This window comes from Euprymna scolopes, chromosome 18 (genome assembly GCF_053919585.1).
Source record: "Euprymna scolopes isolate OS-2025 chromosome 18, ASM5391958v1, whole genome shotgun sequence".
NCBI classification, from domain to species: domain Eukaryota; kingdom Metazoa; phylum Mollusca; class Cephalopoda; order Sepiida; family Sepiolidae; genus Euprymna; species Euprymna scolopes.
The window spans coordinates 123483539-123497096 of NC_136499.1; the positions used below are offsets into that span (position 1 = coordinate 123483539).

General features: G+C 33.3%; 1 protein-coding gene across 1 annotated transcript in view; it reads right to left on the bottom strand.

The window, feature by feature from the left end:
- Window positions 1-13558, bottom strand: part of LOC145297796 (thioredoxin reductase 1, cytoplasmic-like) — a 91903-nt gene that overhangs the window by 18738 nt on the left and 59607 nt on the right. Inside the window, exons 13-17 of the mRNA XM_080144082.1 lie at window positions 13291-13380; window positions 9800-9876; window positions 4943-5099; window positions 4013-4120; window positions 786-881 (exon numbers count right to left, since the gene is read on the bottom strand). Of these exons, the coding sequence (XP_080000208.1) occupies window positions 786-881; window positions 4013-4120; window positions 4943-5099; window positions 9800-9876; window positions 13291-13380 (528 nt within the window). The remainder of the gene's footprint in view (window positions 1-785; window positions 882-4012; window positions 4121-4942; window positions 5100-9799; window positions 9877-13290; window positions 13381-13558) is intronic.

Consider the following 13558-nt stretch of genomic DNA (forward strand, 5'->3'; position numbering starts at 1 on the left):
ACAAGCAAGGTGAATCAAGGCAAGACAAAACATGACAACCAAGAGAAAAAAAAAACAGACAGAGAGACAGGGGAAGAAAGAGAAAAAAATAAAATCAAACCAAATGGAAAGGAGGACATTAACAATTTGATCTTTTCTTAAGAAAAATGGAATTCCATTTTTTCTGAAAAGAATAAAATTCTGCTAAAGCTCATATTCTTGAATAACAATTTTAGTAATGTACTCGACTGCCAGAGCTCTTGACATTCACCAAGTCGACATCTTGATAGACCGAGTCATGCATCGTCTAGATAAAGATCTCTCTGCTCATTTGATGAATGATATCATCAGCTTTGCTCAGTTATCCCCATCTCAGTTTAAATGAAGGGCATCATTTTGATCAGGTCATCCAATGCGCACAGAAACAAACAAAATCCAGTTTTAGTCATATGTAAGGCTATGACAACAGCATATTCTTTTCCTTGTTTTGATTCTCAGGTATATATCCATTGATATCTTATATGTTTCTATGTAGAGTGATGTGGTTCTCGGTTGATTAATTGTGTTTAACTGTGTCGGATATATACTCGAGAGACAAAACAATGAAAAGAATATGCTGTTGTCACAGCCTTAGTCGTATGTAGACAAATTCAGCATTGTTTTTTTTTTGTTGTTTTTTGTCGTTCTAGTCTTTTTGTCATTGTTTTTTTTAATTATTGTTGTTCAATTAGATGCCAACCATAAAAATCCACAATACATTCAGATTAATTGTAATATTTATAATTCACACACATTTTTTTACTTACATTAAGAGATTTGATGCAGATTAGTTTCACATAACATTCGTTTGCGCGACGCTGAGCAACTGCAAACTCCAATGGAACATAGTTGGTGTGATAGACCTACAGAAAAAAAAATTAAAAAAAACAAAAAATAATTCTAAAAAAAGTTGATAAAAGAAAGAGTAGAATTAAAGTAAGCATTAAAATTTTTTTTTCTTTTTTTTTAAATTTTTCAATTTTTTTAAAAAATTTTTTTAAAAAATTTTTTATAATTTTTTTTTTAATTTTTTTTATAATTTTTTTTTATAATTTTTTTTTTTAATTTTTTTTAAAAATTTTTTTTTAATTTTTTCTACAATTTAAAATATTCAATATCGCATGGATTGGCCTTGTGTCAGATCGTGATTTGGATGGAGAAATATTTTAGAGGAACTGAAGTTGTGGAACAAACAGTTAATTCTAAAAATGGTTAAAATTTTGGGAGAAGCTATATTATTTATCATATGGACAAGTTAGACACATGCAGTTTTAAGAAGCCAACACACATTTTTTTGTCGACCAGAGTGTGCATTATGGTAAGCACACACTGGCCTACAAAAAAATGAGCAACCCTGTCAGCATTCCTCCGTAGAAGCATGCTCAAACAATTAACTTGAAACAATTCTCAGAGCTATGGTAAAGCCTGGAAGAGTGGACCGCCTAGAACTGAACAAAATATAACTAAGCCCGACAGCAGCAAAACCAGTGTCACACTGGATACTTCTGCATTTATCAACCCGTAATTTCCACAAAGTTGGCTCGGGCTTACTCGGCAGCTGATGGAAATAATTGGAAAAGATCAGCCGAGCATACCTCAATTTTTAACTAATAGGAATTTTTAGCTAATACTTTATGAAGACTACATTTTTATGAATTGGAAGAAATAAAAAAAAAATTAATTTTAATCGCGCAGATTAGGGTTGGGTTAGATACATGTTTGTAATTTTATTTATTGTATTTCCATGTCTTTCCTGTTTATCATAATTTTCTCGTAGTGGTTTACTGTTTCGGATTCGGCTGCTTCCAGTTATTTCCGTCAACAGCCGAGCACACCCAAGAAACTTTGTGGAAACCACAAGTCGGTAAATACAGAAGTTCCTCCAACTGATTTATATCATAGAAAAGATATCTTAAATCAATTCTATAATGAGAACCATTATAAGGAGGCATCTCGAATCATGCTGGGTGTGAGTGTGCCACATTTATAAAAATTAGAAGTAAATGGTACATGATAAAATGGCCAGAACACGAAAAGCAAGAAAACAAATCCAATCTACTCGACCTTGTGGTAGAAATAATGGGCAGAGACCAGAATATGGAAGCCGTTAGGGTAAAGATAATTTGTTTGGCACGTACGACATCACCGTCATAGAAAGAGTTATTTGTCTATTGAGAAAAGATTTTCCTAAAGATTGTTCCTGCAGTCCATAAAACAAGATCACCATCTTGTTTATTGCAGCTAAATAAACATCCACGTTTGGTTGATGTTCAATGATGTAAAAAATGATAAACGCCTTGTAAGGTACTATCTGTATGAAGCGAATTGCGTCAAGCAAACGACTCGTCTATGACTGACTGGTGATGCATCTGCTAAATATTAACACCCAAATGACAAGGAGAAAAAAGATCTAGCTAAAAATCAAGAAATAGTTATTTTGGCGATATGATGAACAGATTCGACTTTAAACTCATTCCACACTTAAATGACAGCCTGTGTTAAAATAGACTGAAAAATTTGAATCAAGCAGTCTTATTATGTTTCAAACCTTTAGCACCAACTTCCTACAAATCTTTTTTTTAGGTCTTAAGCTGAATGTGTCCAGTTACAAACTTGTAAAATATAATTGTAAAATATAACAGATTTACTCGCAAAATATATAACTTAAAAAAAAAAAATTTGAATTTTTTATAAGTTGTATCGCATTAGTTTCTTTGTTACAATTTTGGGTTGATAAATGAAAGCAATTTGAAAAAAATTTATCACCACAAAATTTTGATCCATCAACATATACTATATATATATATATATATATATATATATATATATATATATATATATATATATATATACACACACACACACACACACACTCTCTCTCTCTCTTTGCTGTGAGCCTGGAGTATATGATCTGCTTTGGTTAGATCTGCTGTCTACTTGCTGGAATGTGACGATTACTTCCGTTGCCTACAGATCATTTCATGCTTCTTGCCCCACCGCAACGCTTAAATACAAACCAAACCTGTGACAATATACATTCACATACGACCAACTGCATAATCACTAGCGCTGTGACAACAGAATATTCTTTTCATTCTTTTGACTCAAGTATATATGAGACACAGTAAAACACAGTCAATCAACCAAGAACCACATACGTCTATATAAAAACATATAAGATATTAACAGATATATACTGAAGAGTTAAAACAATGAAAAGAATATGCTGTTGTCACAGCCCTAATAATCACACTGGTGTTTGCTCAGAGATCCTTTGTTTTCGTTCTGTAGTTCTGCCTCAGAATTGTGTGAAAGAACATATATCACTGTCATATTTTCAGATCTCTGTATTGACTAATTATTATCTGATGTTACTAAGTTTTATGCATTCCCTAATTAACTAGGTAGCTTCTGTCTATTACTAATGGCTTTAATGTCAATGGCTTAATGAAAAAAAAACAAGAAATGATCTAGATCCATTATCACAAGACAGAAGTGAAGATTTGGCTGACTTTTAAGTCTTCTTTTTTAATCTGACTTAAACTCGTTCAAAAATTAACCTTTGAAACTTTTGTTGAGTACAATATTGTCATTATACCATTACATTACAATTAATCATCATCATCATATTCAGTTTTACATGCTGGCAGGAGTTGGATGGCTTTTAAGAGGATAGTTGTCAGTATAAAACGAAATAAATACTTCATGGAAAACAAAGTCTTTAGAAATTTAGTAATATTAACATCTTAACCTTATAAAAAGATCAGATCTTTCATTTTTAGCTTTTTTTACAACAAATAATTAGCAAGAAATAGCTAAAACGAGGCCAAGTTAAAAAAAATCTTAATTATTAGAAAAATTTTTATCATACAAATAAAAATGGAATTTTAATTTGTATGATAAAAATAATTAAATAAATCAGAAACTTACGGAAAGAAATTTTTTTAATAATATGTGAAATTTGTTTAAGACTAAAATTAAAACAAAAACTAACCTCAAGATCGTCTATACCATACAATTCCGTTGCTTTCTCTTCAGACAGACCAATACAACCATATTCCAAAGGAGTGAACACTGTTGTTGGAACGTTTTCATAGTCACACTGAAATTACAAAAGACATAAAATATTAAAGATATGCGACAAACACAAGACATCTAAGACATGTTGCTAAATACGGATAGAGAAAATTTTGACAAATTTTCTTATGTAAATAATATTTACATTATTTTGAAGGTTGAAGTGAAATTGAATTAGAGTTTAATCAGCTGCTTTAAGTAATGGTTTTTCTTCTAGCTCGATAGAGGGAACTCACCTTCTTTGCAGCAGCCTTTGCAATGTCCTCAATGTATTTGCTCCAGTTCATATTGCCTGTGAATGTTTGGCAGAGGAGTTTGAATGAAGAATTTTCAGGTAGGGTGTTATTTGTCATGAATATTGGTGGTTGGAGAAGTGTCTTGTAATTGTTAAAGGAGAACAACGTAGTCTTACTAGCATTAAATGTTACCATTCATTTGCGGCCCCATTCCACAACGCTGCGGAGGTTATTTTGTAACAATTCTGCCATTGTCTTCCATCCTTAGCCTTGAGCCCCTGGGGGCGGGGCATAGGCCATCTACATCTTTTGTAGATGCTTTTGTAGCGAGGAGTTTTTTTTACAGAGTGAGGGTGCTGGCCCCACACCCAACCTTCCCAGAAGGTACATATAGTGCCTAGCCTTCCCAAATGGTCACTCATCTGGTACTGGCCAGGCTCAACATTGCTTAACTTCGGTGATCTGGCGAGAACCGGTGTTTCAACATGACTGTGCCGTACTGCTATAGTCTTAGAAAATCACAATTAAATCAAATTTTTTTTGTAACCATTCAGCTATGAGAGAATTTTCAGCCGATCATAATTTTGTTTGAAGAGGAACATGATACTTACCAAGATGCTGCCATCACTAAAAAGCCTTCGTGCAAGTAGAATTCCTGCTTGGATGGCAACAGGGGTCAGTTCAGGTTTCCCATCAACAACATCACCTACAGCATGAATGTAAGGAACACTGCTGCCCTCTTTCTCATCACAAATGATTTTGCCATTCCTTTCAGATTTTTTTTGTGTGTTGTGAAAAGTTGAAAAAATAAAAAGGCATTGATACAAAATTTTTAACAAATTTTAAAGAAATGTCAAACATTACAAGAATTACGGTATAAAAAATTTTTTAAAAACTCAAGACATTATCACTACAATCTTGAAAAAATATTTCTTGGCCTTCGGGACAAGATCAAAGTGTAGTATCTGTTCTTCAGATGCTGCACTTCTATTTCTTGTTCTCTTTTGGTGGAGGAGAAATCCTTCACGACTGAGACAATTTTTATTTTTTTACCTTTTCTCCACGTTAAAAAACGACCCTGGTGTCTAACTCTGTCCCGTAGGGAGGCATAGTAAATAGGTACAATCTTGAAACAGATCTGAAAAATCATTTTTAACTCGTTACGGATTAGGTGTTCGAGATTTGTTACAAGAAAGGAATGGGTTTGCTTTGGTTTCCATTCCATGCTATCAGTGCTGAAACTCGCATTTCTCGTAAAACCAGAAATATTGAATTAACATTTCTATTAGTTATCATTTCAGATTTTCAGAAATCTTAAGTTGTCTTTTTTTTTTTACTTTGTTGTAAGTTATGATCATGTAAATGGTTTGATTTGATTGTTTTACAGTATATTAATCCTTTTTGGGTTATTTAATGTTGAATCTGGTTATTTTGGTTTTCTGCTACAAATTCTTTATACATTTTCAAATATTTATTTATGGTGTTTAGTTTGGTTGTTTTGTTAAATTTATTTAATGCAGGTTATTTAATAAGAGTTTTGCAAAAGGAAAAGAAAAACATAACAGGAATGTTTGGTGCATTTTAGGTCAGGAAGAATAGCATAGGATTTCATTTAGAATTTAATGAGCACCAGCATTCGCCACCAGCATCTCAATCTGCCTACAAAATACATGAACTGATTTTATAAGTAACATTGGCTCTCATCTAGGGGAAGCCCCATGTTTTGATAAGCTTTACTCCTGATCTGAAATGGAACACATACATCAAGTCTGTGGCCAAGGTCACTGGGAAAATGGTGGGATCCTTCTACCGCTCCAGAAGACATCTCACTAATTATGCAATTCTCTATCTATATAAAAGCCAAGTACGTCCAAGGATGGAGTACTGCTGTCACATCTGGGCAGGAGCTGCTAAAAACAGCCTATCCTGCCTTGACAGAGTACAAAATAAACTTCGTGCAACCTGCAACCTCTCTCCCACAGAAGAGACATTGTGAGCCTATCTTTGTTTTATTGTTATTTCCATGGCAAGTGCTCGTCTGAGCTCCAATCTCCCCCCCCGCCAATCTTTCACGAAAAACACCCGTCCAGCTGAAACCACCACTGTCAATAATTTTCCCCATTCTTTATCTGTGCCTAAATCAAAGCGTAGATTCCATGAACAAAGCTTTCTTAGAACTGCACGCCTGTGGAACACTGCCGCTTGCCTGTTTCTCTACTGACTTCAACTTGGATGTCTTCAAGTCCAACATAAACAAATTTCTGATGAACTTCCCTCTTAAGTAATGACACTTTATCAAATCTCCAATACTAACTACTACTACAATACTATCCCATTGATTACTGTACATACAATAACCCTTATCCCCAAGTGGCTTCTGGGGCTTGATAAGTGGTGCCCTCCATGTAAAAAAAAACATTTTTGTTTTTTTGTTAAATAATAGTGAATATTATGAGAGAACAGCAAGTCCTCATATTCTAGGAATGATATTCTGACAAAGTGGGAAGAATTACTGTTTTTTAACTGTGAAGCTATCTTTCTCATTGTGTAACATAGTCGTTACGCTCAAACTGTGTTTGTTACAATTCAAACCTTTCTCGGACCCCTCCACGTTGTCTAGTATTGTCAAAAAGGAACAACCAAACCAAAAATAAATTTGAATTGGCTTTTCTTTCTGTTTCAGCAAAAGACCAATACTTTCCAAACAATGTCTGCTTGTTTTTTATAACTGTTCATTTTGTCTGCCATGATTAACAAAACCCTGCAGTCTCATCACCAGCTTAAGTCACCATAATTTGCTGGCACTACAGGATCACATGTGCATCTCCCCTGGCTACGTTTTTCTTTCTCTTCCACTACACGCTGAACATGCCAGCCATTTCTAATCTTCAACTTTACACATCCAATCTTTTTTGATGCAACCTTTTCTTCTCCCGACCACGTGATGTCCTTTTTTCTTTTTCTTGTCGCACAAGCTTGTGTGCACTTCCTAATTTGCATATGTGCTTTTTTTTTTTTCGGCTACTGCTGCTAATATCTTTGCAAACCAGCTCTTGCTGATATTTTCCCATGCGCTCATACAGATTCTGTAACAATTAATTACGATCCTCAAAGTTTTATGGGAAGTAAAGGTTTGAGAGTGAACATCACCGAAAGCGACGATCAATTGTTGTAGCGTTGGAAATCAAAGGAAAATGTCACTGGTTCGTTTGTAGAAAGAGTTGAGAGTAACAAATTTTTTGTGCTTCCTGTAAGCCTTGCATGTACAAGGAGTGCAGTGGCAGTACCAGTAGGTTCAGAGCTAACCAACTTTTTGTACAAGAACTAAGACAATGGAGATGGATCAAAACTCAACATGTGGCGAAAGTATATCTGGATGGTGAAGCTATCGAGATTGTCAAGAAGTTTTGTTATCTTTGTTGATACTATTCAATCACTGGGTGGAGCAGGTGCTAATGCGACTGCAAAAATTATAGCTTTCCATTTGCAGAATATGTTGTCATAAAATTGCTTCCCTGAGGGATACAACATGGTCATCTTTAAGTGTAATGTCAATAAAAAGTATGGGCACCAACATTCGCCACCAGCAGGTCAATCTGCCTGGAAACTGCATGAACTGATTTTGATTTTACAAGTTTTTTTTTTTTTTTTTTTTTTTAAATAAAGAATGAAAAATGAAGATGTCCATATGCTACCCACTAAAAGACCAGCAAGTCCTCACATTCCAGGAGTGATATTCTGACAAAGTAGGAAGAATTGCCGTTTTCAACCATCAAGCTATTCTTTTTCGTTAACCACTATCCTCAAGGTTTTACGGAAAGTAAAAGTTTAAGAGTGAACATCACCAAAAGTGGTGATCAGTTGTTGTAGCGTTGAAAATCACACAGAAAGGAAAATCCTGTGGAATTCTCTTCCGTTTGCCCGTTTCCCACCTGACTACAACTTGGATGTCTTCAAGTCCAACATAAACAAATTCCTGATGAATCACCCTCTTAAGCAAGACACTTTATCAAATCTCCAATACTAACTATTACTACAATACTATCCCATTGATTACTGTACACACAATAACCCTTATCCCCGAGTGGCTTCCGGGCCTTGATAAGTGGTGACCTCCATGTAAATAAAAAAATATTAAAAAAAAAAAAAAAATTCCTCCCACTTAATTTGTAAAAAAAGAGTTAAGAGTAACAAGTTTTTTGTGGTACATTGCATATACTGCTAGAAATTTTGAGTTATTTCTAACACATTTTTTTTTTTTTTTTTGCTTATAGAAAAGAATCTTTTGGGCAAACGCAATTAAAAACACAATTAAAACCGCAATTAAAAACAAACGTGTGGCATTCAAGATCGAATTATATTCAATTATAATTATGAATGCAATAAAGATTAATACTTATGTCAGTTTGAAGTTTGGCAGTTTCCAAAATGTTTTTTTCTGGAGAATGTTCTTTTTTTGTTGAAGAAAATTAGCTAACAAAGGTGAGAGGAAATGTTTTCATTCCTTTCAGTAAATTCTTTTTGAGTCCTTCTCATTGAAGGTTCTTTTTTTTTTCTTCTTTTTTAATTGTTTCTATATAGCTTCTCTTCAAGTAATAGTGGGTAATTTGCATAAAGTCACTTATGCAAATTTGCATAAAGTCACTTATGCAAATTTGCATAAAGTCACTTATGCAAATTTGCATAAAGTCACTTATGAAAATTTGCATAAAGTCACTTATGAAAATTTGCATAAAGTCACTTATGAAAATTTGCATAAAGTCACTTATGAAAATTTGCATAAAGTCACTTATGAAAATTTGCATAAAGTCACTTATGAAAATTTGCATAAAGTCACTTATGAAAATTTGCATAAAGTCACTTATGAAAATTTGCATAAAGTCACTTATGAAAATTTGCATAAAGTCACTTATGAAAATTTGCATAAAGTCACTTATGAAAATTTGCATAAAGTCACTTATGAAAATTTGCATAAAGTCACTTATGCAAATTTGCATAAAGTCACTTATGCAAATTTGCATAAAAAGTCTTGTTAAGAATATTTCCAACAATACAGGAAGTGCAGAGATTACCAATTTTTGGCCAAGAACTGACAATTGACAATGGAGATGAAAACTAAATATGTGGATGGTGAAGTTATTGAGATTATCAAGTTTTGTTATCGTGGTGATACTATTGGATCACTGGGTGGAGAAGGTGCTAGTATGACTGCAAAAATTATAGCTTTCCATTTGTGGAATATGTTGTCATAAGATTGCTTCCCTGAGGAATACACCATGGTTATCTTAAAATGTAATGTCAATAAAAAGTCCTCTTACATCGAATCTCATTTTTAATTCTCATTTATCATTCAACTAACAGTTCGTCTCATTAACACTTATCCTCGAATGGCTTTTAGATTTGATAAGTGATGCCCCAATAGTAACAAAAAATATTAGCATATATACATAAAATCTCTTCATACTCACTTGCTATTTGTTTTAACCCCAACAGCACCAAGATTGAGATCATCGGTCATTGCTTGACGACCAATAGCCAATACCACCTTAAAAAAAAAAAAAAAAAAAAAAAAAAATTATCTCCCTTTAATGTAAAACAATTTTCATAAGTTTTTATAAATAATCTAAAATCAATACAAGTCACTTAACTACAGCCCATAAGCTCAAATAATATAATATTTAACTAACAAAAAAGGAAAAAAAAAAGGAACAGAGAAAGGAGAAGGGGAAAGAGCCTGTGCTCCTTTTGAGGTTACCACATATAATCGTACCAAGCTGGATACTCTGCAATATCATATCAATTCTGATTGTACGATACAGCAAGATCAAACAAAACAAAATAAATTACACTGATCAACAAATTTGTTGTCTGCATTTTTTTCAACTGATTTAGAACAAATTTGATGCGCTGAATACAAAAATCTGGTCAAGTTTTTGAGCTATGGCCACATGTCTTTTTTACGTTTTTTGTTCACATGTGTAAAGTATTTTAGAGGTTGGTGGAGGTAAAATTCCATAATTATTTCGAATGGAAATGATTATTTAAATGACAAGTATTCAGGTCCGATAGTTCTGGGTCAGTATGTTGAAAAAGGATCAGTTTGAAGTCATAAAAAAAAAAAAAAAACCTTGAAATCATCCAAAAATTGGTGCTCCGCATACACAAAGAAAAACTGGCTTGTGCGACAGGGATTGGTGCCTTGCAAAGAAAGGGACGTACGTCATCAACGACCCACTGGTGGACAGACAGAATGCTCTTCATCTCATTGTACATCAAGCAGTTCACCAAGGCTCTGAACAAAGACAGATATTGCTTCGCTTACTTGTGCCAGGCTTTTCCAGGATTAACCATGGAGACGTTGAAAGCTGGCATCTTTTAACGGTCCTCAGATACGGCAGTTCAGAGATTCAGAGTTCAAAAACTCAATAAAGGAAGTGATACTGGAAGCGTCAAAGGCATTTGTCCTGGTAGTGAAAAACTTTCTCGGCAGCAATAAAGCCAGAAACCACGCGGAACTCGTCAACAACATGCTGGCTGCTTTCGGAAACATGGACTGCAACGTGAACATCCAGACGCACTACGTATTTTCACATATGGACAAGTTGCCGGAAAACCTAAGTTTAATGAATCGTGAAAAGGGGACGAGATCTATCTCATCAGGACCTGAAAGCATTGGAGAGCAGGTATCAGGATCACTGAAATGCAGTAATGATGGCTGACTACTTTTGGAATCTGAAGAGAGCCCTGCTGCTGAGCATTCCAGGAGTTTGAAGCAACGGAAGTTCAACTCCTGAAGTTTGAACAATGGTGAAACATGCAATTTACGTTTACTTACCTTTATTAATGCCCACGATTCAGTTTACAGTAATTGATGTTTCTATCAAGTAATCAATATATGTTGTTGGTCAAACATTTTTTTCTATTAAAAACATTTCGGATGATATGTCGACAAAAAATCAACTGATAATGCCACAATTTTCTTTCAAATCAACTTAGCACAAAAAACTGACCTGATGAAGACGGGTACCATTTCCTGATTCAGCAGTGCAAAAATACTCTAAATCAGTTTTAAAAAGTACAAATTATTCTTTAACGCGGACAAAGTTTGTAAAGTAGGAAAGATCAAAATAGAAAGTGTAGTATCTGTTCTGATGCTACACTTAGTATTGTCCTTTTAGTCCGAGGCAACTTTTTACTTTTTGTTCCAATCAAGAGTGCCCCTTTTTTTTTTTTTGGAGAGTTGGACTGCACATTAAAAACTGATATGTTCAACTTTGCCTGCATGGAATAAATAGGAACGCTCAAATATATACATTGTTCACAAAAAAATCAAGTGAGGAACCCTACGACCTGAGAATAAAATTAAAAAGCAACAACAATCATTTTAAAGTCGAAAAACAATTATTAAATTGTATTTAGAATATTTATGCAAGTATAAAACTATCACGTGTCATTGTGGCTGCATTTTTCATCTATATGTAACTTCCATAAATACACAAATATCTCTGATCAGACAAGCAACAAAATCATATCCCTTCACTATAGAAGTTCCCAAATGTCTAAAGGCTTTCTAGTCTAACAGTTTCTCTTCAAACCACTTACCTTTAGAATTCTCTCCGTACCTCATGTTCCATTACTGTTCCAACACGCAGAAATTTAAATGTGATGTGAACAAATATCTGGCTGCACAACTCACCACTTAAGATGTCCTATAAATCTAATTTGCTTAAAGCACAGTAATTAATTCCTTGTGTCTCACTGGCAAAGTGCCTTGTTTGAGATGGCTAGAAGTGTATATATATATATATATATATATATATATATATACACATACACATAAATCACCCTATATATATATATATATATATATACACATACACACACATAAATTCAAAAAATTTTTTAAACAAGTTTACAAATTGAATAATTCTGTAAACTTACAGCAAGTATAAATAATAATAATAATAATAATAATAATAATAATAATAATAATAATAATAACCAGATGAAAAAGCTCAATAATCGAGCATTGATACAAGAGAATTTACAATTTATTATTTGACAAGGAACAAAAGTTAAAACCTTAAAATTTTCCTTATTCCATGGAGCTTCAAAGAATGGCGCTTATCCTCAGAGAAAAAAATAGATGAAATTTAGATCATCTTTATTTTTTTCAATGGGTGGCTGAATGGGTCACAATTTTTCTAGTACTTGTAGATTTGTAATTTGTATCCCTATTTACTTCTGCCTCCCTAGGAGGGCAGAAGTAAACAAGGGTTTTTTTGTTTTTTTTAATTCAACTAAAATCCAGCTCTATATAAAAAAAATTTTTTAAATAAATAAATGGGGGGGGGGTACTTATTTCCTTAGTCTAGAAGGATTATTCCAGACCGAAAAGATAATGGTGTAGTATTAGAAGAGAGACTCCTTTGTCTCTAACAAAAAAATAAAAATAAAAAAATAAAAAAATTGTGCATGTATGAGCATTAATAATTCCAGCGCTTATACAGTATGGAGCACAGGTGAAAATCTCATTTCCAACACCAAAACTATTTGATGTTCTTGCGTATCAAGTAAAAATAGGTATCTCCACCAAAAATAACGAAACATTTTAAAAATAAAAATCAGTTTTATCATATTTTGCTGATCTGCAATTGCAAAACAAGGGGGGATAAGTCAGTCTATCATTTAACCAAACAATAATGAATGACTAATCGACAAAATATTAAAATTTATTTTTACCTTTAAAATTTTACTCAATTTTTCCTATTTTTAGTGAGGATACCCATTTTTACTTGATACATAAATATATTGGTGAATTTTTACTTTGAATGGGATTTTCACTTGCAACCCATACTGCACATTCCTTCTTTGAAATTGCAGTCATTTTTCTGAGAGTGACAAGACATTGAAGATTAATGACCAATATTTATTTCAGAGCAAAGAGCATGAAACTCACCGTATTGAATTCTTCACTGCTTTCTTCCCCTGCGTTGTTGCCATAAGTGACCAATAAACGGCCAGGTTCTCCACTTTCTAACTGTTCAACCTTTATAAAAATAAATATTAAAAAAAAAAAAAATCAATAAATTTTATACACAACACAAAAATTAACTTCTCAAAATCAATACATTAGATTTTGTAGACAGAAAAGGCTCAATATCATTTATGATAGAGCTTTATAACAATAATAAATGAGAATTACCTTGATAAATCACTACAGTTTC